This window comes from Carettochelys insculpta, chromosome 26, assembly GCF_033958435.1.
Source record: "Carettochelys insculpta isolate YL-2023 chromosome 26, ASM3395843v1, whole genome shotgun sequence".
In the NCBI taxonomy this organism is placed as follows: Eukaryota; Metazoa; Chordata; order Testudines; family Carettochelyidae; genus Carettochelys; species Carettochelys insculpta.
In genome coordinates, this window is record NC_134162.1 from 16683341 (window position 1) to 16707556 (window position 24216).

Genomic DNA, 24216 nt, shown 5'->3' on the forward strand with positions numbered 1-24216 from the left:
GGTCTTGAATACAGTGATGACACTACCTTGTTGGCTGGCTGGTGAATGTCTACAGCTGCTGGCTGATCTGCTCAGGAAAGAAGCAGAATGCACCAGTCTGGTTATTAATCTAGATAAATTAGGTCCTTTGTCATTCTTATCAAGCATCCTCCAGCTTCAGACTACAATCAATCAGTTTACTATCAACTTGTCTGGATAAGGCACTGAAAAGATGGGACCTGTCAGTTAACTGGGCAACATCACAGAGAGTGCTGGAGAATGCTTGAAAGTTGTGGACACCTGCATAGCAGAAGATGATGTCACATTTGGATATCAATGTTGAACTTGCTATGAAGTTGTTAATCTCTAGAACTCTGTTGTATCACAGTTAAACACAGGTTCTGAGAAAGGGTGAAGAACATCAGAATAATATTTTCAATTATCTTCATCAACTGGTCCATATCAAAGAGCATGACAAGCTAGAAACAGAGATATCTGAAGTGGAACCAAACAACCAAGTCCTTCAGCACCGATTTATTTTCAGCAGCTTTCTTAACAGGAACATATTATTCACATGGAAGACTAACTCTGAAGCACACTTACTAAGGAATGCCTGATACATGGCCAGCAATCATGTGCCAGAATTTTGACGGTATGATAAAATTGCCAGTGATGGATCTAAATTGAACATCCAGCCAGACCACCTTGAGGTCTTAGCCAGAGATCAATCCAGGAGGCATTTGATCTGCAAGAAGGCCATGTTCCTTTTGGATTCATGACAATGAGGATGATGGATTTTGAAATATACTACGTTAGCTCATATGGACACATAGGCCAATTCCAATGGTACACTGGCAGGTGAAGGACCCAACATATTCTCCCTGTTCAACAACACCCGTGGTATTACAATGATGTCTTTACTTGTAAAGCCTGGCTCATGCTAACTAGCAAACAGTGTCTTGCTCCAGGAAGAATCTCCATGATTTGTGCAGACACTCTCGTACTTTGCTGAGGTGGAACAAGCACTGAAATTCCATCGGCAAACCAAGAAAACTTTTATGTGCTGATCACTGAAGTTGGTTCATTCCTCATTCTGCAAACCCCTGTCAGATGATTCTCAAGGCAGAAATAATCAGAAACCTGACCAGTTTTCAGTACTATAGTGTACTGCTGGCTGCTCCCCAACTTGGGAAGTGGCAGCATGCAGTGCTGCTTAGAGCAAACACTACACGTTGTGCAAATCAGTCGAACATCCAAGACCCCTTTCCCCACAAGAATGGCCCCCAGCTACTCTTCTCAGAGATCTGTTTGACAGGCGCTGTATTTGAAGTCTGGCGATGAGGAGACTGGCAAATCATTTTACAACAGATCAAAGTGTTGGACAAGCCTGAGCAATTCATAGTCATGGAACCAGTTAAATGCACTCGTGTGGTTGCCTGTCAAGTAACCATCCACATGCACTTCCAGCCAACTTTAACAGGAGCAGCTGATTAGTTTGGTCCTATAGGGAGATGAAGGAAGCCCTGGGCATAGTGACAGAGATAGATGGAACGCATATGAGTCAACTCATGAAAACAGATCCATTGCCTTGCAGCCTTTAAACATGGAGAGCCCCCATATGCCAAACTGGAGCTGCCAGCTTGGAACTTTCTTTAGCCAAAGAAGCAGAGTCCAGTCATGTAAATTAATTGACCATGTGCATCTCTGAAAGACATCATCATTTATAAGTACATCAGCTCTCAAGTGAACCAGAACCCCTGGTAAGTCCCTTAGCCTGACACTGAGGGAAAAAGCTCCTTAGCAAACAGGCACTTAATTAACAAAGGTCTCTCCTTTTTATTACAGAAAGATAGAGGATTGGAAAATGGCACAACACAATGGTATGCTGTGAGTATGCTGTGCGGGGCACACAGAGAGCAGATACCAATCCGGAACAGGTGGCAGAGTATTAAAAAAGAATGGCAATCCATTTCTGACGTGACCAGTCAGCGATTTTAGTGACATTTCTCAGATAACCCTGTAGGTCTTAATCTGATACAAAGGAAACCAACTTCACTTCTGGCATCTACTGTAGAGGTAAAAATGTTGTCATCTGTTTCACAGCATTTGGTGTCCAATGTTTGCTTTTCTTGTGACCAGTTTTCTGTTTGAACCTACCCAGGGAGAAAACAGAAAGATCCCAGTGCAGCAAGAGATAGGTCTCTCTGCTCATTCAGCTGAGCAAGGAGGTAGATGTTCAGAGATGGTCTCTTCAGATGGAGCACAGTAAAGGACTTTATACTGCTCAGCAGGGACCAGGGTAGCACAGGGAATCATCACAGGATGCTTTAGAATGGCATCAAGACTTGCCCTCCACCTACATTGGAACCAGGTATTCTTGGTGTCTAAAAGAGAAAAGCATCTTTGATTGGCTTTTATGCTATTTCACAATGGACATGATATGAAAAACTGACAAAACAACAAGTACTGGGATAACTTACCCAAATTATTCAGCAAGACAATACTTTTTGAACAGCTGTGCAAAGAATCAAACCCTCCATCACAGTATCCTTTGTCTGAACTACTTTTGTTTGAGCTGCCCAAGAATAGCCCAGGCTGCTCCCTCTGTGGGCTGTGAAGTTGCAATTACATCCCTCTTCCCCGAGAGCTTTGCTTCCCATGTTAGTGGTACAGAATCAGGTCACAAGCAAGTACTAATCTGCAAAGCTGAGAACACCATGAGTAGCACTGGTGAAAGAATAAGGAAGTGATCAAGTGCCCTGTAAGCGTCTCTGGATTAAACCAGGGTTTCCCAAAGGACAGAGGCAGCTGGCAAGGGGGGGGACACCAAGTGACATATGGACCACAATTGCCAGTCCAACTAAAATGGACAGAAACCACTGCTGCCAGGCTAGTATAAACAGACCTCCCACATTCCAACTTTGCTCCTCATTGATGAAAAGAACTTCAGAGAAGTAACTGATTCTAAGTCTAGCTAAATCCACAGGACACCAGTCAAGAGACTGACTCAATATAACAAAGGTGGTGGCCAATGGTCCATTATTACTTTCTTTTTCCAAGATTTATAGATGTATTCAAAGGAGTTAAGTGACAGATTTCATCACAGCTCACCTCTTCACATCACAATGCATGACAATCCCATGCAGCCTTGATTCCCATCTTCACTGCTGTTGAGCTTTTTCATCCGATACTGGCGGATCTCTCTCACCAATGTGTAAAAGGCATCTTCAACACCCTGAACACAAACGTTACTCATCAGGTAGTCTCTCCCTCACGTGCTTGGATGTTATTCTGCTCTCAATTCATCATTTTACTTTCCACCAAAGGACTTTTTTTTTTTTTTTTTTTTTTTTTTGACATACTTACCCAAAATGTATTCTTCACTCCAGAGCAGCTCCTAGCAAACTGTGAGCCTTGAGGATCAGAGGCCAATTTATATCATGATTCCTTATAGCACGGAACCAGCACTATACACCCACATTTCCCAATATTAAATTCTCAACGTTATTAATTCTGTCTGAGGAAACCATAAACAAGCAGCAAGGGCAGTAGCCTGCCAAAGATGGAGACAATGGCTGATTGTAGCTATAGGAAGAAAAGATTTCTGAACTTTCTGTCCTCAGTAGGAAACAAGGTTATTTCTTGAGAAACTGCTTGTCAATTAAACTTCAATATGAAGGCAATTTCTTTTCAATGTATTATCCTTTTCCAGATTCATTCTGCAAAGCAATGTGGCTGGAGCAGTGACTTGGGAGAGCCCAATAAATACAGGACAATAAGTGGAGAACATTCTCTCTATAAAAATACATATTGTGAGGACATATGAGTGACTTAGCTTCAACACTGGCCTTAACTAGAAGCCCTGGAAAACTGGTCAGCTTGGAAACAAAATCCCTTAGGAATAGCATTTGCTCTTGCTACAAACTGCTCCAGGAGAGAGACATCTGGTTGGTCAGAACTTGGCAGTTTTAGAACCCAGCAACTGGGGCCATCACTGTGAGTCTGAGGAGTCCAAGAAATTCAATATAGTTCCACTCTGCACACTCAGGCTGACATCAAAGGCAAAACAGGGAAAAGGATTTCTGTGGAAGTCAAATCCTAGTGAGGAAAATAGAAAGGAACATAAACACTCCCAAATTAACTGTCATAATGTAGTAAGAAAAGCCAAAAAAGAGTTTGAGGAACAGCTAGCCAAAAATTCAAAAAACAATAGTAAAATGTTTTTTAAATACATTAGAAGCAGGAAGCCTGCTAAAAAAGCAGTGGGGCCCTTGGATGATAAAGATATAAAAGGAGCGATCAAGGAAGACAGTGCCATTGCGGAGCGATTAAATGATTTCTTTGCTTCAGTCTTCACGGCTGAAGATGTTACAGAGGTTCCTAAATCTGAGCCAGCCTTTTTAGGCGACAAATCTGAGGAACTCACTCAGATTGAAGTGACATTAGAGGAGGTTTTGGAATTAATTGATAAGCTGAATAGTAACAAGTCCCCAGGACCAGATGGCATTCACCCAAGGGTTCTGAAAGAACTCAAATGTGAAATTGCGGAGTTATTAACAGTGGTTTGTAACCTATCCTTTAAATCCACTTTGGTACCAAATGACTGGAAGACGGCCAATATAACACCAATATTTAAAAAAGGCTCTAGAGGAGATCCTGGCAATTATAGACCGATAAGTTTAACATCAGTACCAGGCAAATTAGTAGAAACACTAGTAAAGAGTAAAATTGCAAGGCACATAGAAGAGCACGAATTGTTGGGCAAAAGTCAGCATGGTTTCTGCAGAGGGAAGTCGTGTCTGTCTAATCTATTAGAATTCTTTGAAGGGGTTAATAAACATGCGGACAAGGGGCACCCAGTGGACATAATATACCTAGATTTCCAGAAAGCCTTTGACACGGTCCCACACCAAAGGCTTTTATGTAAATTAGGTGGTCATGGGATAGGAGGAAAGGTCCTTTCATGGATCGGGAATTGGTTAAAAGACAGAAAACAAAGGGTGGGAATAAATGGTAAATTTTCACAATGGAGGGGGGTAACTAGTGGTGTTCCCCAGGGCTCAGTCCTGGGACCGATCCTGTTCAACTTGTTCATCAATGATCTGGAAAATGAGGTAAGCAGTGAGGTGGCAAAGTTTGCAGATGACACCAAGTTGTTCAGGACAGTCAAAACCAAAAGGGATTGTGAAGAACTACAAAAAGATCTCAGCAAACTGAGTGATTGGGCAGCAAAATGGCAAATGAAATTTAATGTGGGTAAGTGTAAGGTAATGCATGTTGGAAAAAATAACCCAAATTACACGTACTACATGATGGGGTCAAATTTAGCTACGACAGATCAGGAAAGGGATCTTGGAGTTATAGTGGATAGTTCTCTGAAGACATCCACGCAGTGTGCAGCGGCAGTTAGTAAGGCAAATAGGATGTTAGGAATTATTAAAAAAGGGATCGATAATAAGACAAAAGATATCATACTTCCCCTATATAAAACTATGGTACGCCCACATCTCGAGTACTGCGTGCAGATGTGGTCTCCTCACCTCAAAAAAGATATATTGGCATTAGAAAAGGTTCAGAAAAGGGCGACTAAGATGATTAGGGGCTTGGAAAGGGTCCCATATGGGGAGAGGCTAGAGAGACTGGGACTTTTCAGTTTGGAAAAGAGGCGATTGAGGGGCGATATGATAGAGGTATATAAAATCATGAATGGTGTGGAGAAAGTGAATATAGAAAAATTATTTACCTTTTCCCATAATACAAGAACTAGGGGACACCAAATGAAATTGATGGGTAGTGGGTTCAAAACTAATAAAAGGAAATTTTTCTTCACACAGCGCACAGTCAACCTGTGGAACTCCTTGCCCGAGGCGGCTGTGAAGGCCAGGACTCTATTAGGGTTTAAAAAAGAGCTTGATAAATTTTTGCAGGTCAGGTCCATAAATGGCTATTAGCCAGGGATAAAGTATGGTGCCCTAGCCTTCATAACAAGGGCAGGAGATGGATGGCAGGAGATAAATCACTTGTCTTCTGTTCTCCTTCTCTGGGGCGCCTGGCATTGGCCACCGTCGGCAGATGGGATGCTGGGCTTGATGGACCTTTGGTCTGACCCAGTATGGCCATTCTTATGTTCTTATGTTCTTATGTCTCCAACCCCAGACAATCAGTACTATGAAGGGTCTGCTGGGCCACTACTATATTTATAGCCCCACTTAGAGAAATCACACTGGAAGAATGGAAGCTCGTTACCTGTCTTGTTTTAGCTGATGTCTCAATGAAGGGGATCCCATAGCTCTTGGCTAGTTCTTGAGCCTGTTTTGAATCCACAGTCCTCGTGGGCAAGTCGCACTTGTTTCCCACTAGCACCATTGGCACATCATCTGAATCTTTCACTCTCTTAATTTGCTCTCTAGGAAAAGAGTAGATTAAACACCACAGGGGCAGGTGTTTCTCCCCTGGTCTGGCCCCACAGGAGCTGCAGCAGCCAAAGTCAGGTACTTTTAACTTGGTCCTGAGCTGCTGTGGTGAGAGAGGCTGGGGGTTCTCCTCTATCACCTGCGGAGCCTGCACGAGGGATCTAAAATCCTGTTTAACTAGTTAACCAGTTAAATATTAAGTTTAACTTGTTAACCAATTAAATAGGTGGTGGGTGGCTTTTCCGCTGGCCTGATGGGGCTGCTCCAGTCCCCACTCGCTAACTGCAATCAGTAAGCCTCACCTGTTTTGGGTGAGGCTTGCGAGTTAACCAGCTAACTGGTTAACCATTAACATCCCTAGCCTGGACCTCAAACCTCTCATCTGCAGTCCCCAGAGCACATATCCATAGCGAGAACCCCCACGGCCACATGCCAGCTTTCTGTTCCAGCCCTGAGCCCCCCTCTCTCAGACCTGGGCCAGAGCCCACCCCACCATCCAGAGCCCACCCCACCATCCAGAGCCCTCACCATTCCCTGCACCCTAGCCCAGAGCCCTCTCCCGCATTCCAAACTTCTTAGCCGCCACCCTGCCACAAACCTTCGTGTGCAGTGTGAATTTTCATAGGATATCCACATCAATATGGAGGTGACGTGTGACATCATCTCCACACTGGTGCTGACAAGAAAATTCATTCCACACATGGACAAAGAATTGGAGGGATACTGTGTATATCACATTAAACTCTAAGTCCAATTTTAAAAGAGACTATGAAACTGAGTGGGCTGTAAGGAATTTTTGCAACATTTATCATTTAAACATCAATGACCGTCTTGCAAGTTTGATCTCCATTAATTCCAGTGGTAAATAATGTTGAATGCCAACTGAAAATTGTCCTACTTCAGGCATCCTCCTCCAAAATAAAAATAATTTAAGATTCTTACAAAAGGGCAGAACGTACCTGTAAAGATTGATATCAGCAAACGATTTACTATTATTAATTGCAAAGACACAGAGGAAGCCTTCGCCAGTTCTCATGTACTGGTCTCGCATGGCACTGTACTCCTCCTGTCCGGCAGTATCCAGAATGTCTAGCAAACAGGTCTCACCATCAATAACGACCTGTTTCCGGTATGAATCCTGAGGGAGAGACAAAGACAACTCTTAGTGCTGCTGCTGCAATCCTGTATCTCAGACTTCATTAACAAGCGTCTCAAAGGCACTTCCGAGCTCAAAGCCTGCAGCTGGCAGCAGTTCCACAGCCTGCCACACTCTCTCAAACTCTCACTAAGGAAGCATGGTGCAGGGCATATTCCAGAGACTTGTGTGAAAAGAAAGGCCTTTCACCTCTGGAAAAGCAAAATAGTGCCTCCTAGCCCACTACTGGAGGGGGAACCTCTGGCATGACTCATTCAGGGGTATATCTACAGTAAGTTATAAAACTGCGTATCAACAAAAGAATCCCAGACATCTTACAAAATAGCCCCCATGATGTGCCTCTGTACCATGCATCAAGGAGAATATGCTCCCCAAGTAGAGTGGACTCTCTAATCCCCAAAGAGAATCCCAGAAAGAAAAAACTAATATTGAGCATGACTCAGAAGAGTCTTTTCTGGTTTAGAAGGAGAAAGAGTCCACCACTTGGCTCTTGCTTTATACACTTATCTCGATTTTATTGTTCATGCAATTCTCCCCTATTAAACAAACAAAAACAATTCAGTGCTATTTTCTTCAGAAAACATTACTCAACTGACACGACTAATGATAATTTTACTACATTAACTGCAGGATCATGCTAGTCAGACCAACCCTTTTAAATCATGAACACCCCTGTACTAGGAACCAAGTCAAACAAATGAGTGGTGTAGCACACAGGAATGTGCTTCCCTGAGATTTGTAACCTTACTCCTTGTCACTACACCCAGTGTTACCACAGTAGCAACAGGATATTTAGTCAGAGATCAGAATGCCATTAGTGCTATGTGACATACAAACAAACAAAAAGACGGCCCCTTCCTCCAAAGGACTCAGTGGATAGTGCAATGGGGAACAGGAAGCCACTCACCTTGTGCAGTAACAATGGTCCTTCAAGATGTATGCCCCTGTGGGTGCTCCCCTCTGGGTGTTGGTGCATCTTTGTACCACTGCTCAGAGATTCTTCGAAATCTGTGGTTTCCTACACCGTGCACAAGCTGTAGCTCCTTCATGTGCTATCTAGCGCACACATGGCACAGGCCCCCACCTGTTCCTTCTGTACCCTAGCAAAGAGCAGGATGTTCCAAAGCAGGGGAAAGAGGGAGGGAAGTGGAGCGCTCACAGGGATACACATCTTGAGGAAAGAGAAGTTACTCACCTGTAGTAACGGTGGTTCTTCGAGATGTGTCCCCGTGGGTGCTCCACAATAGGTGTTGGGCTCGCCCGGTGCCGCAGATCGGAAATCTTCCAGCAGTTTCTCCTGGATCGTGCATGTGCCGGCACGCACCAGCATGTGCCGCCCCCCGGCGCGCCCCCGGCTGCGTGCGCGATCCGGTCCCCGCCAGTTCCTTGACCAACCGCCTCGGATGCTCCTGAAAAACACTAGACAGAGATCCGAAGCGGGGAGGATGGGTGGATGGTGGAGCACCCATGGGGACACATCTCGAAGAACCACCGTTACTACAGGTGAGTAACTTCTCTTTCTTCTTCGAGTGGTCCCCGTGGGTGCTCCACAATAGGTGACTACCCAGCAGTAACCCAAGTAAGGAGAGGGGTAATCGGTTTATGTGCAGCTTGCCCCCAAGAGGACTGCTGTTGACAGACAGGCATCCTCTTCGAATACCCAAGGCAGGGCATAATGCTCGGCGAAGGTGTCATAGGATGACCAGGTCGCCGCTCTACAGATGTCTTAAAGCGATGCCCTTGAAGAAGGCTGTTAAGGCCGCCACCGCCCTGGTGGAGTGAGCCCTGGGCGGGGCCAGCAAAGGAGCATTTTGAAGCTCGTAACACATTTTTATACAGGACACAATGTGCTTTGAGATTCTCTGTGAAGAGAGACCTTCTCCTTTTGACCTGGGAGTGAGAGAGACTAGGAGCCTGTCCGTTTTCCGGAAGGACTTAGTTCTGTCTATGTAGAAGGCCAACGCCCTCCTCACGTCCAGGAGATGCAGGCGTGCCTCCTTGCCGGAGCTGTGAGGCTTTGGGAAAAATGAGGGTAAAACTATTGGCTCGTTAAGAATGGACTCCGAAGAGACTTTTGGAACAAAGGCTGGGTGCAGCCTTAAGGTTACCGCCTCCTTTGAGAATACTGTGCAGTGCGGCGTTGCCATCACTGCTGCGAGCTCACTCACCCTGCGGGCTGACGTAGTTGCAAAGAGGAAGGTTCGTTTTTTTTTTTTTTTTTTTTTTTTTTAAATCGTAAGGAGACATATGGGAACTGTGGCTAACGGTTCAGAAGGTGGACCCGATAGTGTGCTGAGCACCAAGTCCAAATTCCACGATGGTGGAAGCGGTTTCCGACGGGGGGTACAGGTTTACCAGCCCCTTCAAGAACCTGGTAACGATAGGATGGGCGAACACCGTGGGCCCTTCCTCTGTATGCTGAAAGGCTGATATAGCGGCGAGGTGGACCTTTAGCGAGGATAGAGAAAGCCCGCCTCTCTTGAGGTCCAGTAAGTATTCCAGTATTACAGGTATAGGAACGTCAAGGGGAGCTAACTGCTTGGCGGAACACCAGGCTGTGAATCGAGTCCATTTCTACTTATAAGTCCTCCTGGTGGAGGTCCTTCGGCTACATTCCAGGACTTGTTGTACTCCCTCCGTACATGTGCTCTTTAAGGAGCTGAGCCATGGATTAGCCATGCTTGTAGGTGCAGACCCTGAGGGTGCGGGTGTACTATGGACCCCGAGCCTGCATGAGAAAGTCCGGCGCCACCGGTAGAGGGAGCGGTGGGCGGTCCGACATGCGCAGAAGCAAGGGAAGCCATTGCTGCCGATCCCAAGTGGGACTATGAGTATCATGCGAGCTCTCTCCCTTCTGGCTTTGTGCAAGACCTTGTGGATAAGCGCTGCAGGGGAAACACGTAAAGTAGGGAGCCCCTCCATGAAAACATGAATGCGTCCCCCAGGGACCCCCGCCCCACTCCTGCCCTGGAGCAGTACTGGGGACACTTTTTGTTGTACTGGGTGGCAAACAGATTTATCTGGGGAAACCCCCATGTACGAAAAATGCACCGTAGCACATCGGAGCGGATCTGCCATTCGTGTGTGATTGCGAAGCGCCTGCTCAGCTGATCTGCTTTCACGGTGTGAGCGACCGGCAAGTATGAGGCTTTCAACGTTACATTGTTGGCGATGCACCAATTCTACAATCGGACTGCTTCCGCACATAGGGCATGGGATAGTGCTCCTCCTTGTCGATTGATGTAAAACATAGTGGAGATATTGTCGGTATTGAACCCCGACTACTTTGCCATGTAGGTAATCTCGAAAATGTCTGCAGGCGTTGAACACTGCTCTGAGCTCCGTTATGGTAATGTGCAGTGTCTGTTCCGCAGGGGACCATAGCCCTTGCGTTACCTTGTCGCCAATGTGAGCTCCCCATCCTATGTGGGAGGTGTCGGTAGTAAGAAAAATAGAAATTTGTGGTTGGTGAAAAGGCACCCCCACCAGCGCATTCTCGGGGTTTTCCCACCACGCCAGGGATCTGCGCACCTCTGTTGTGGGCGACACCATCCTGTGGACAGTGTGGGATGCTGGTTTGTAAACGCTCGCCAGCCAATGCTGCAGGCTTCACATGTGCAACCTGGCATTCTGTACCACAAACGTCGCTGCCGCCATGTGGCCCAGCAGCTGTAAGCACGTTAAGACCGGCACCGTGGGGCTGTATGTGATGACTTGCACCAGTGAACTGATGGCGCGGAAGCAGGCGTCGGGTAGGTACACCCTTGCTGTGATAGAGTTTATGCGTGCCCCTATGAACTCTATATCTTGTGTGGGTTCGGTCTTTGACTTTGCAGGGTTGATGACTAGGCCCAGCGAAGAAAATGTGTCCGCTGTGATGCGTATCATGCGTGAGACCTCTGCCTTCGAGGCCCCTTTTAGCAGGCAGTCGCCCACATATGGGAAAAATAAACACCCCCTGTATGTGCAGGTAGGCTGACGCCACTGCCAGGGTTTTGGTAAAGACTCTGGGGGCCGAGGAGAGGCCGAATGGAAGAACCCTGTGCTGGAAGCGCTCCTGGCCGACCGTGAAGCGGAGGAAGCGTCTGTGTGCCGGGTGGATTGTTATATGAAAGTAAGCATCTGGTAAGTCGAGTGCTGCAACCCAGTCTCCATCGTCCAGTGCCGTGAGTATCAAGGCAACTGTGATCATCCGAAAATGTTGCTTGTGCCAGTAACGGTTGAGGCCCCGAAGATCTAAGATGGCCTCCAGTCTCCTGTTTTCTTCTCTGGTAGGAAGTAGCGTGAATAAAAACCTTCCCCTGGAATTATTCCGGCACTCTTTCCACCTCCCCTATGAACATAAGGTGATTGACCTTCTGCTTGAGCCTTGCCTCGTGGCAGCATCCCTGAGGTGAGTCCTGGTGGGAGGCGTCGTCGGTGGAAGCGACTGGGAGGGGATCGCGTAACCCGTGGCTATGATCTCCAGCACCCATTTGTCTGTGGTGATCTTTTGCCATTGGGAGTGGAATGGTCTGAGGCGATGATAGAACATGAGATGAGAGTGGCATTGAGCGAGGGTATTGATAGTGCACCCCCAACATACCCGTCAAACTTGTTGTCTTTGGGCCTGACCCGAGGGCGTACAGCTTTGTTGCGAACGTCGCCTAGGAGTTCTGTACTGTTGCTGCTGTTGATAGCGCTCTTGGCCGTAGCCCCGTTGATATTGAGCACGCTGTGGTTGTAAGCGTAGCGTCTTTGCTGAGGATAAATTTTTCCCTCCTGTATGGGGGAGTATAAATGCCCAAGGTTCTAAGTGTAGCTCTCGAGTCCTTACTGGAGTGAGGGACCGAGTCGGCTGAGTCTGCAAAACAGCTTTTGTGTATCAAAGGGAAGGTCCACGATCTTCGCCTGTAGGTCCCTCGAGATACCCGACGTCTGTGGCCAGGATTTTCTATGCACGACCACTGCTGTAGCCGTTGAACATGCCGCCATGCCCGCCATGTCCAGGGCAATCTGGACTCCCGTCTGCGATGCTGCGTAGCCCTCTTAAACAATCGCCTTTAACACCGGCTTTTTGTCTTCCGGAAGTGAAGCCATGAGGGGAGTAAGCCTGGAGTAATTATCAAAATTATGGTTTGCTAGGTGTGCCCATAATTTGCCACTCTCAATAGCAGGGTAGAAGAGGAGTATACCTTCCTGCCAAACAGCTCTAGCTTCTTAGCATCTTTGTCCGATCCCCCCGATTTGTACTGAGAAGCCTTTGACCTCTGCTGGGACGATTCGACCACCAAAGAACTTGGTTGTGGGTGACTGAAGAGGAACTCCATGCCCTTTGCCGGGACAAAGTACTTCTTATCCGCTCTCTTGTTCGTAGGCGGAACAGAGGCCGGAGTCTGCCATATAGTAGTGGCTGACTCCAGAATGGCTTCGTCCAGCGGAATAGCAATTTTGGATGAAGCCGGGGGTCTCAAATTTTCCAGGAGTTTGTGATGTTTCTCCTGCACTTCTGCCGTTTGAATGTCTTGCGTGAAAGCCACCCTTTTAAACAGCTCCTGAAACTGTTTAAGGTCATCCGGGGGAGAAACCTCCCCGGGGGCCATGGCCTCATCTGGGGAGGATGAGGAGGAACCACTAGGGTAAATCTCCCTCGAACCCTCGGGCTGCTGTGGTCGATGATACACTTGCTCACTGGAGGATTGTGAAGGAAAGTCTCGGGGTTCTAAAATTAACTCCCCTTGAGACAACTGTGTTTCTGTCTCCGATCGGGAGTGCCCACGGGGGTACTGAGCGGCCGGTGGGGACCTGCCCCTGGATGTAGGCCTGCGGTGTCTGTGTCCAGCATGATGAGGATGACCATGGCAGCATGGGCAAGGGTCCGGGGATGGAGACCTGAACCACTCGCCGGGTGTGCACCCCCGATGTCTGGGAGAGTGAGACCTCCGCGACGACACAGATAGAGGTGAAACTGGCTTGTGATAGTACTCCAGGGGATCCAATCCCAGAAATGGTGAAGGTGGCCCAAGCCATGGTGACATTGGTTGGAGGAACGGAGGAGGTGGTTCCGGATGGGCCGGTGGAGACCCAGGCCTTCGGTGCAGCGTGTGTATCACAGGGGGAGGGCTTGGTGCTAACAGCAGCACAGCCCTGTCCGGAGATGGGCTGCAGTGCCGGGCTTTTGATTTTGCCTTGCCCCTCCCCTGTGGGGCTGGCACCGCCCCGTTCCGTGCCGGGGATCTCGGCCCCGCTGTCAGCGCCGTGCTCGGCCCTGTCAGCTGCGGTGCCGTGCGGGTATCCTCCTCCGGTGCCTGCAGGCTCCGTGCCTGGCGCCCCTGCACCGTTGGTGCCGTGGGGGCCGGTGCCACCTGTGGCGGTGCCGCCTGGTCCGGCGCTTGCCTCGCTGACGCTCTAGGCGCCGCGCGTGCCGGCTGTTGTATAACTGGAGGCTCAGCCTCTGCCACGTGCACTGCCGCGCTGCCGCTTGCCTGTGTATGTGGCTGGGGGCTGTGTGCTCCGCTCGTCCTGCTCGCTGCAAACGCCAGCAAGGATCGAGCCAGGGAGAGTTTCCTCCGTTTCTGCACTGAGGGGGTCAGAGAAAGCTGCCCTCCTCTTTTGCAACCCAGAGGGCCCTTCTGGGTGAGGCTTCTCTGGCAAGTCCGGCTGGAGAGCCTTATCGAACAAGAGCATTTTACGCGCCATCGCTCTGTCCTTCCTGGCCCTGGCTGTGAGCTTAGCACAGTGAGAACGCTTCTGGGTAGCCTGTGATTCCCCCAGGCATCGGATGTATTCGCTATGCCCCATGGAGGCTGGCATAGCTTCGCGGCATGACTCACGCATTTTTAAAACCTGAAGAGGCCATTGCGGTGAGTCCTTTACTGTTAATAGGGTACTTAGCACTTAATCCGTGCCTTTCCACCCCAAATAGTGATCACCAGCCTGCGGGGCAGTGGGCGGCCTAAATGGCCTTCACGTCCGCTCTTCTCTTCTCCGCTCCTCTGTTTTTTCTTTTTCTTTCTTTTTTTTTTTTTTTTTGCTGATATTCTCTTTGTCTTCGCTGTCTGTCTTTTTTTTTGTTTAATAACCAAAAACAACAAATGACACGTAGAAAAACCACTATTTAATCTGACTCTGGCCTTAGCCTGAGTAGATGCCGTCTGCAGCCGATGGCGGTTGAGAAGGAACTGGCGGGAACCGGATCGCGTACATGGTTGGGGGTGTGCAGGGGGGTGGCGCGCGCAAGCGCATGCGCAATCCAGGAGAAACTGCTGGAAGATTTCCCATCTGCGGTGCCAGGCGAGCCCAACACCTATTGTGGAGCACCCACGGGGACCACTCAAAGAAGAACCATCATTACCACACAAGGTGAGCGATTCCTCTTCTTCAAGTAGTGTCCCTGTGGGTGCTCCACTCTGGGGGACTATAAAGTGGTAGTTACACTTTGGAGGTGGGTTTCGAACCCAGTAACAATTAAAGCTGACAAATGCTTGACCCACTTAAATATAAACACAGAAGTGGCTGTGTTAGTCTGTACTCCAGCAAAATAAACCAGCAGAAATGTAGCACTTTAAAGACTAACAAAATGATTTATTCGGTGATGAGCTTTCGTAGGACAGATCTGAAGAAGTGGGTCTGTCCTACGAAAGCTCATCACCAAATAAATCATTTTGTTAGTCTTTAAAGTGCTACATTTCTACTTAAATGGAGAAAGCAATGGAAGAGGATACAGGGTAGTGCTGTGCAAACGTATTGCTGGAAGACCACGTTACCCCCTCACATATGTGCGTAAGGAGTATGTTCTTGGGAATGGCGGTGGAACACACAGCCCTTGCAGAATGGGTGATGGCAGCACCCAGAGGATCTTTGTGGTAAAGCTTAGCCCAATTGAATAGGGGTGGAGATCCAGCTGGACAGGTGTTGAGATGAAAACGGGCAGCCCCTTGGGCTGCTCCACAAAGGATAGGAAGAGCCTCGGAGACTTGCACCAAGGCCTTGTGCGATCGATGGAGAAGACCAATGCCCAACAAACGTCCAGAGTGTGCCAAGCCGCATGCGCGGGATCGGAGTGCAGCTTCAGGAAGAACGCAGGTAAATGGATAAGTTCATTGATGTGAAATGGAAAGGGAACTTCAGAAAGAAACTTTAGGCTGAGGGCAAAGAGTGACTCCATCCTTGGTAAATGCGGTATAAAGAGGTTTAGCCACGAGAGTGGCAAGCTTCTCAACCCTCCTGGCCATTGTGATGGCAACTAAAAACTAGACCTTCATCAACAGAGCGAGGACCATGGTGCCAGTGGTTCAAAGGGCAGCTTCATGAGGAAGTTGAGTACATGCTTAAGGTCCCAAATAGCGACCGGAGGACATATTGATGGAAAGATGTTTCTAACAGGCCTGTTAGAAAAAGCTTGGTGATGAGATGGATGGGGAAGGAAATCCCATCCTCCAGTTGGTGGAAAGCCACCAGTGCTGCTGCATGCACCCAGACAGTATTGAGGGCAAGGCCCGACTCACGCAGGTGCAACAGGCAGTCAAGGAGGACAGGAAGGGGCCTGGTGAGAGGAGGCATAGAGCGATTAGCGCTCAATCATTGAGTGAACTGCATCCACCTGTAAAGGTAGGACTTGCATGTGGACTCCTCTCTGCTGTTAATGAGAACCTGATTTACCTCTTCCGAGCATGTGATTTTGGCATTCTGGAACCATGAAGAAGCCATACCTAGAGATGCAGCCTGAATGGGTTGGGGTGAAGGATGTGGCTGAAGTCCTGAGACAGAAGGTTGCGGCAAGGATGAAAGGGATATGGAGTTGCTACTGACATCCGGTACAGTTACGGATACCAACTTTGCCTCGGCCATGCTGGGGCTATCAGGATGAGGTGAGCCTGGCCCAGTTTGACCTTGATCAGAAGCTTGTGAATCAAGGGAAAGGCAGGAAACATGTGAAGAAGGGGCTTGTCTCAGGTGATGGGGAAGCTGTCCCCAAGGGAGTGTCTCCCCAGATCTGCTCTGAAACAATAACAATGACACTTCATTGACTTGGGTCCAAACAGGTGTATGCATGGCTAGGCACAAAGCTGGAACCCATGGTTGAGGGTCACTGTGTCAACTTCTCCCTCATGGTGATTGCTGAATGAGCGACTGAGGGCACCCGCGGTCACGTTCAGTACCCTGGGAGATGTGTGGCCACCGGCATAACATGGTGATGAAGGCACCATGTCCACAGTTTTATGTCCTTTGTACACAGGGACAGGGACCAAACCCCATTCTAACACCTGATATAATACATGCAGGCGGTCAGTAAGTATGTCGACTGACCTGCCTGCGAGGTGCCATCAGAAAAGCTGGCATACTAATGGACTGCTCTGAGTTCTCGGCGGTTTTTGTGGAGTGCTTGCTCAGTGAAACACCATTTGCCCTGGTCCATATGAAAACTCAAATCGGCCCACCTAAGCAAAGCATCTGTAGTGATGGTACTAGATAGGGGTGGTTGATGGAACAGCACCCCGGTAAGAATGGTGCCTGGACACATTCACCACTAGACGGAGGTGAGAATGTGCAGCGGTATGGCCATGGATTTGGACAGTGGGTCCCTGGCCTGGGCATAGCACATGGCTAGCCAGGACTGAATGCACCGCATGTGAAGTTTGGCCAGCTTGACCACTTATGTGGTGGTGGCCATATTGTTGGAGTTAAAAGTTTTATTCTCTTTTGTTCTCTTTTAAACTTTGAATTTTTAAACTTTAGGTAATAATGTAAAGTAGCATATTAATACATGTAACGTATTCATTTTATTGACTGAATAAGTTCTTCAGTTGAATGTGTGTCTCCTGTTTTAGAGCTTAGTGAATTTAGTAAGTAAGAAACAGACAGTTTGGTATTGTGTCTATGTTAATGAAGATTACAGGATGATGTTGAAGGCTGAGGCCTTAATTGCTTGATTAACAATGCCAATGCCTTTTACTCTGTTCTGCTCTGAGAGTCCTTGTAAGTATTGTTTGTGTGTGAAAGTGGTACGTCTGTGTTGAGATAAAGGTGTGAAGGTTATACCCAGAGCCAGATGGTCAAGAAAGGAAGGGCGAAGCGTGGGTGAAGACAGACTCCACGGCGTTAGAGAAGGACCACCAGTGCGTACCCCAGTCAAGAAGTGATCGGATTGGCAGATTGACTACTCTAAAGCATGGAGCAGACACCACTAAGGACAATCAATTACAGGATGAGCCTTCCGGAGATGTTTTGAGAACGATTGGTATCAAGAGATAACATACCAGTCACAGACTGACACAGCAAACCTCAACAGAGGAAAGAATTACAAAAGCAGGGTGCTTTGCCATGGGACTTTGGGTTCGTCTTGTCACCAACTCCAGAAGAGCATCGGATCGTGACCGACAAAGCCCTGCTCCTGTTCTGTGATCAGTTTAGCTGGCCACTAGATTGATCCAGCCTCTGGACTGGTAACTAACGAGGTGGGTGGGTGGGTGTGTGCGTGAGAGAGAGAGATTGCTGAGCGGAGTCTTGCTGCCTCCAAAGGTCAGACTCCTGGGGCATCCATCAGCCACCCTGGCTTCCTGCTGCGAAGGGACAATTCATCTGAGCAGTTAAAGACTCGGATGGAGTGAACTCTCAGCATGGAGTAGGCCCCGCTATTGTACCTGGTGGATGGGTGGGTCTAACAAGCATATGCTATTGTTGTATTCTCAATAAATGCGACGTACTGCCTTTTCCCCCATAAAAGATCTCGCGTGCTTTGTTTAAGCATAACAACACGACCCAGCAACTTGAAGTGTATGCCCACCATGACGATGGGAGACAGTTGCACCACTAGGATGAGATCACGCGGGGCATAGTCGTCTTTGAAGCAGGACAGTGGCCCTGGCAGTAGTACTGTTTGTGTGAGACCCAATGAACTCTAGGAACTGCATGGGTTGAAGTATGGCCTTAGTTTAGTTTATGTGGAAGCCCAGGCTAAGCAGGACATCTGAGGTGACCACTACCATGCGAAGGGCCTCCAGGAATGACGGCCCTTTTATGAGACCATTATCCAGATAGGGAAAGATTATTACCCCATGTCGACTCACATGGGCAGCCACAACCGCCATAGTTTCAGAGGCCATTCTGGGCACAGCAGAGAGCCCAAACAGGAGGGCCCAGTACAGACAGTAGTGGGATCCCACTATAAAATAAAGGAAGCTCCTGTGCACCGGGTGGATTGTGATGTGAAAATAAGTTTCTTATAGGTCAAGACCTGAGAGCCAGTCATTTCTGTACAGTGCCACAATCACAGAATCATAGGGCTGGAAGGGACCTCAGGAGGTCATCTAGTCCAGCCCCCTGCTTCAAGCAGGATCAACCCCTACTAAGTCATCCCAGCCAGGACCTTGTCCATCCGGGACTTAAAAACCTCCAGGGATGGAGAATCCACCACCTCTCTAGGCAACGCATTCCAACACTTCACTACCCGCCTGGTGAAGAAGTTTTTCCTAATATCTAACCTACACCTCTTCCTCTTCAACTTCAGACCATTACTCCTTGTTCTGCCATCTGACACCACCAAGAACAGTTTCTCACCCTCCTTATTAGAGCTGCCCTTCAGGAAGTTGAAGGCTGCTATTAAATCACCTCTAAGTCTTCTCTTCTGTAAACTAAACAAGCCCAAATCCCTCAGCCTATCCTCATCGGTCTTGTGCTCCAGACCCTTAATCATTTTTGTTGCCCTTCACTGAACCTGCTCCAGCAAATCCACATCCTTTTTATACTGGGGGGCCCAAAACTGGACACAATATTCCAGATGTGGCCTCACCAGTGCCGAATAAAGAGGAATAACTACTTCTCTAGATCTGCTCGAAATGCTCCTCCTAATGCACCCCAGTATGCCGTTAGCTTTCTTGGCTACAAGGGCACACTGTTTACTCATACCCAGCCTTTCATCCACCATAACCCCTAGGTCCCTTTCCATCGTACTGCTGCTGAGCCAGTCGGTCCCCAGCCTATAACAATGTTTGGGATTCTTCCACCCCAGATGCAGGACTCTACACTTCTTATTGAACGGCATCAGATTTCTTTTGGCCCAGTCCTCCAATTTATCCAGGTCCCTCTGGATTCTCTCTCTACCCTCCAATGTATCTACCTCTCCCTCTAGTTTTGTGTCATATGAAAACTTGCTGAGGGTGCAACCCAATCCCTCATCCAGGTCATTAATAAAAATGTTGACTAACACCGGCCCCAGAACCGAGCCTTGCGGCACTGCGCTTGAAACAGACCGCTATCCAGATATTGAGCCATTGGCCACTACCCGTTGGGCTTGACCATCAAGCCAGCTTTCTATCCATCTTATAGTCCAAGGATCCAATCCACATTTCCTTAACTTATGGACAAGAATGTTGTGGGAGACCGTATCAAAAGTCTTGCTGAAGTCAAGGTTTATCACATCCACTGACTTCCTCATGGCCACAGAGCTTCTTACCTCATCATAGAAGCTGATCAGATTGGTGAGGCAGGACTTGCCCCTGGTGAATCCATGTTGGCTACTTTTGATCACTTTCCCCTCTTCCAAGTGCTTCAAAATGGACTCCTTGAGGATTCCCTCCATTATTTTCCCATAATGGTCATGAGAATCACAATCTTGAACTGTTGATACAGAATGTATTTGGATGAGCCTCCTGAGGTTGAGGATAGGTCTACACCTCCACTCAGTCTCCTTTTTCTTCTGGGTTAGGAAGTACATGAAGTAAAACCACCTGGCCCGAAACACCACAGGGACCAGCTTGATGGCACCCAGATGGATGTGGTGCTGTACCTCGTTTGACAAGATGCTCGAGAGATGGGTCCTGAAAGAGGGACAGGGTAGGAGGGTGGGTAAAGGGGTAGAAGTAAATTGGACAGAATACACCCGGGCCACTTGCTCCAGGACCCACTTGTCCAACATACTGGTGGTCCAGTGGTGGAATAAAGGACAGTGGCAGTGGTGAATGGATGGTGCCCATAACGTGTGATGGCTGGAGCAGAAATCTCTCGCAGGCTCTTGGCCACACCCTCAAAACTGCTGTGTAGGTTGTTGAGGGAGGGATGCTGCAAGCTGTTGGTGTGATTGCCAGTGAGGTCTTTGCTGCTGGCATCTATCCATTGGTGAGATTCAGAGTGTTGTGGTTGCTGCAGGAACTGCTCCGGTGGTCTTTGATAGGGAGAGTACTGGGCCCGCTTGAATGTGGGGAGCATACAACGTGAGTGCATGCAGCACGGTGCGAGAATCCTTCACAGAGTGAAGGACCTCATCCACGTTCTCAGCGAACAGAAGCTGTTTGTGGAAGGGAAGGTCCTCCACTGTCTGCTGCAGGTCCTTGGGGACCTCCGAGGGCTGATGCCACAGTGGAGATCATGACCCTAGCCCCCGTGTGCACCGTGTCCGTCGCAGATGGGAGTGGCATACGGCCAATGATGTGCCCTTCATGTATTCGGGATGGGTGTCGCTGCTCAGGTGAGGGAACCAACTCATGCAGCTTGAAGTAGTTCAGGTGGTCATAGCCAGCCAGCATGGCCACATAGTTTGCCAGCCACAGAAGCAACGTGTCAGAGGAATAAACTTTGTGCCCCATGATGTCCCATTTCTTACTCGTTTTGTGCTGGGGAGTGGAATTAAAGGATTTATAATTTTGTTGCATTCAGCATCCCCCACTAATGAGTTTGGCTACGGATGGGCGAACAGAAACTCAGCATCTTTAGAAGATACAAAATACTGCTTGTCAGACCTCTTGTGAGTGAGGGCAAATGGATCTGGCATCTGCCAAATTATACTTGTGGGGGTCCATTATGGCCTCATCCATGGGCATCACAATTCTGGAAGAGGAGCGAAGCTGTAGGGTACAGAAAAGTCTGTACTGTTTGACTGGCATCTCCTGCAGATCCTTCTGTGCATAGGCCATCTGCCAAGTTAGCTCCTGAAAAGCCCTGGAGTTGTCTGTAGGGGGGACACAAAACCGAGATCACTATATCATCTGCAGTGAAAACCTATCTTCATCCTCCGAAAGGGAATCCTCCGCCACAGAATGGCGTGATGGCGGGTATGTCACCAACATGGTGAGTTGCGGTAACATGGGGCAGCCGCTAGACACTGTGGACAGTGCAAGTGGAGAATGGGAGCAGGGCAACTGCTCCAGCCAAGGTGACCATCAAGGAGGTGATCTGTGCGGATGGGGTAGTGATGTGCAAAACACGGCAGGGGCAGCTTTGGGTAGACTATAGTTGCCGGCTTATCAGTCCCGTGCATTCCGCCAGGAAGGAGTGCTGCAACAAGAAGGACACTCCCTCTGATCGGAATGCCCCCTCCAGGGATAGGCAGCTTAGTCCCTGAACACTGAGAGAACCTCAAGCATCTGGATGCGCACAGGGATGGGGGTGGCACTAGGGATCCACAGTGTGGCGTGCTGGCAGGTGCCAGGGCCAGTGCCATGCACACCCCAGGGACAAGTCTTCATGGCACTGTTTGGACACCGCTGTGGGCTTTGGCAAAGCAGCGTTTCAGTGCCTTCTCCAGTGCCACATGAGAATGGGGCACTGCCTCCACCCTGGGCTTGTGTATTACTGAGGCCGGTGCCTTACGTGAGGGGTGCGGAAACTTGGAGCAGGGCCACTTGTGCATCTTAATTTTCAAAAACCTCTTATACCCAGGGGTAGAGACAGCCAAAGCCAGGGGTGCCCAAGGTGTCAGGCACCAAATGCTAGTGGCTCAGTGCCAAGTGTGCCCACTTTGGCGGTGCCAGCTTTGACAGTGCCAGAGATATCACAGCCATCTTTTCAACTGGCAGAACCTGAGAGGATGGACACTGGAGGTCAGAAATGTGCTAGAGAAGAGCTCATCTCTGTGGAAGGGGTGCCAACCAAGGTAAGGGGACATGTGGAGTTCATACTCTTGGTCTCCTGTGTCAGTTTCTCATCGGAGAGCTGCTCCTGGGTTGCTGGTTGGAGGGATTTTTTGTGAAGATAAATCGTCGACCTGTTGGCTAGGTCCCTCCTGGCCCTTGCCATGAGGCTGGAGCAGTGGGGTGCACGATTGGATTTGGTGGTCCTCAGACACTTGATGCAGAAGGCATGGCTCTTGGAGAGAGGCATGGCTTCTCTACAGGTTGTGCGTCACTTGAAGCCCAGGGAGCCCAGTGTGGTGATGACACAGCAACTCATTCTAAAACTTTATTATTTATTTATTTATAGTGGTCTTTGAACCATCAAATGGGATGAAATAACTTGAATAATGGCAGTTAGATAGTTCAGTATTTGTTCCGACTAAACTCCTTTGTCTTGCAGAGAGACAGCAAAGCTCCAACTGCAGCCAAATATGCTAGAAAAGGAACTGAGATGCCTGCACCACGCATGCATCAGATAGCGCAAGGAAGCACTGCTGTACAAGCATGGGAAACCACAGCTACAGAAGAATCTGCAAGCACCGGCATTAGGACACACCCACTCCCAGGAGGGGACACTACTATATGAAAATGCATTCTCTTCAAGGAAAACAGTAAATGACTAACACACCTGGTGACTGGTTACCCATACAAAGGGCTCAGGCATGTGCGCTGAAATGCACACAATTACCTATCTGCAGTGCAATACACCTTTCAGCTGCATCTCAAAATTGTCAGAGGTTCCAACTACAGTTGCTCGCACTCACACCTCCACCCACCGCCCACTGCTTGCCTCAAGATGGGTATATCAGTTTCCTAAATAATTTAACAATCATCCGTTAGTTTCCCTCCCTGGGGGAGAAGAGGAGACAACAACCTATGTGCATGCAAAACATCGCGCACGACAGCGTTTGTTTAATGTATAGAAACAGTGTGTACGTGAAGGTACATAACTGCCCTGGTGCAGCCGAGACGCCCCCAGCCTGCGGTACGTGGAGCAGAGCACTGAACACAAACTGCACGTGCAGCTGAACACGAAGCCCGATACCGCGCGCTGCCAGCACCTCGAGGCGCTGCGCTCTGCAGTGTGGCTGCGCTCGCCCGGGGCGAAGGGAGCGCGGCGCAGCCCAGCGTCAGGCCGCCCCCCGAGCGCTGGGAGAGGCATTGCCCCGAGGAACAACACGCGCTTCCGAGCCACGTCGCCTCCCGGAGCCCCGGCCCCAGGGGCCCGCCCGGCTCACCTCGATGGTCGGGTCGTACTCGTCCACGAAGTGGTTCTGGATGAGCTGGATGGTGAGGGCGCTCTTGCCGACGCCTCCGGCTCCCACCACCACCAGCTTGTACTCGGTCATCGCCCCGCGCGGGGCCCCACCCCGCCAGACGGGCGCTGGCCGGCCCCGGACTGCCGCTCCCTGACAGTCGTGGGGCGGGGCGCGTCCCGTCCCCTGCCGTCCCACCGAGCCTCCCCCTTGCGGCCCGACAGAACGCAACACCCCTCCGCCACCGTCCTTCCGGCCCCACCACTAACGTCATCAGGCGCGACCGGAAAGAGCCACGCGCCGCCGCTCGGCCCGCCAAGGCGCAGGCGCGGCGCGTCGCGCTGCCCAGGAGCCGTTCTTGGGTCGAGCGCCCCGGCCGCTGTGCGCACGCACCGCGCACCACAGGCGCTCCTGCGCACGGAGGAGGCTGCGAGCCCATCTGCACAGCCGGAGGCGTTTTTTTTCAAAATCAGTAAAACTTTATTCTATTTCCATTGTTTGCCATTAACAGAAAATTGGAGAAAGCAATGTTTGTTTCACAAAGA

General features: G+C 49.2%; 1 protein-coding gene across 5 annotated transcripts; it reads right to left on the bottom strand.

Moving 5' to 3' along the window:
- Positions 1-1682: 1682 nt before the first annotated feature.
- On the bottom strand, positions 1683-23903 carry NRAS (NRAS proto-oncogene, GTPase). 5 transcript variants are annotated; one of them, XR_012642570.1, is made up of 6 exons: positions 23654-23897; positions 7352-7530; positions 6226-6385; positions 3091-3214; positions 2460-2685; positions 1683-2363 (listed from the first exon to the last, which is right to left on the bottom strand). XR_012642570.1 is itself a non-coding variant. In XM_074977361.1 (5 exons), the coding sequence occupies exons 1-4, from the start codon at positions 23762-23764 to the stop codon at positions 3095-3097; spliced, it is 570 nt and encodes a 189-aa protein (XP_074833462.1). In that variant the 5' UTR covers positions 23765-23894; the 3' UTR covers positions 1683-2363; positions 3091-3094. The 5 variants fall into 5 exon arrangements, 2 of the variants coding, with proteins under 2 accessions (XP_074833462.1, XP_074833461.1); XR_012642569.1 differs by lacking the exons at positions 1683-2363; positions 2460-2685 and adding exons at positions 3346-4077; positions 5723-5867 and having other exon boundaries at positions 23654-23903; XM_074977361.1 differs by lacking the exon at positions 2460-2685 and having other exon boundaries at positions 23654-23894.
- Positions 23904-24216: the final 313 nt, after the last annotated feature.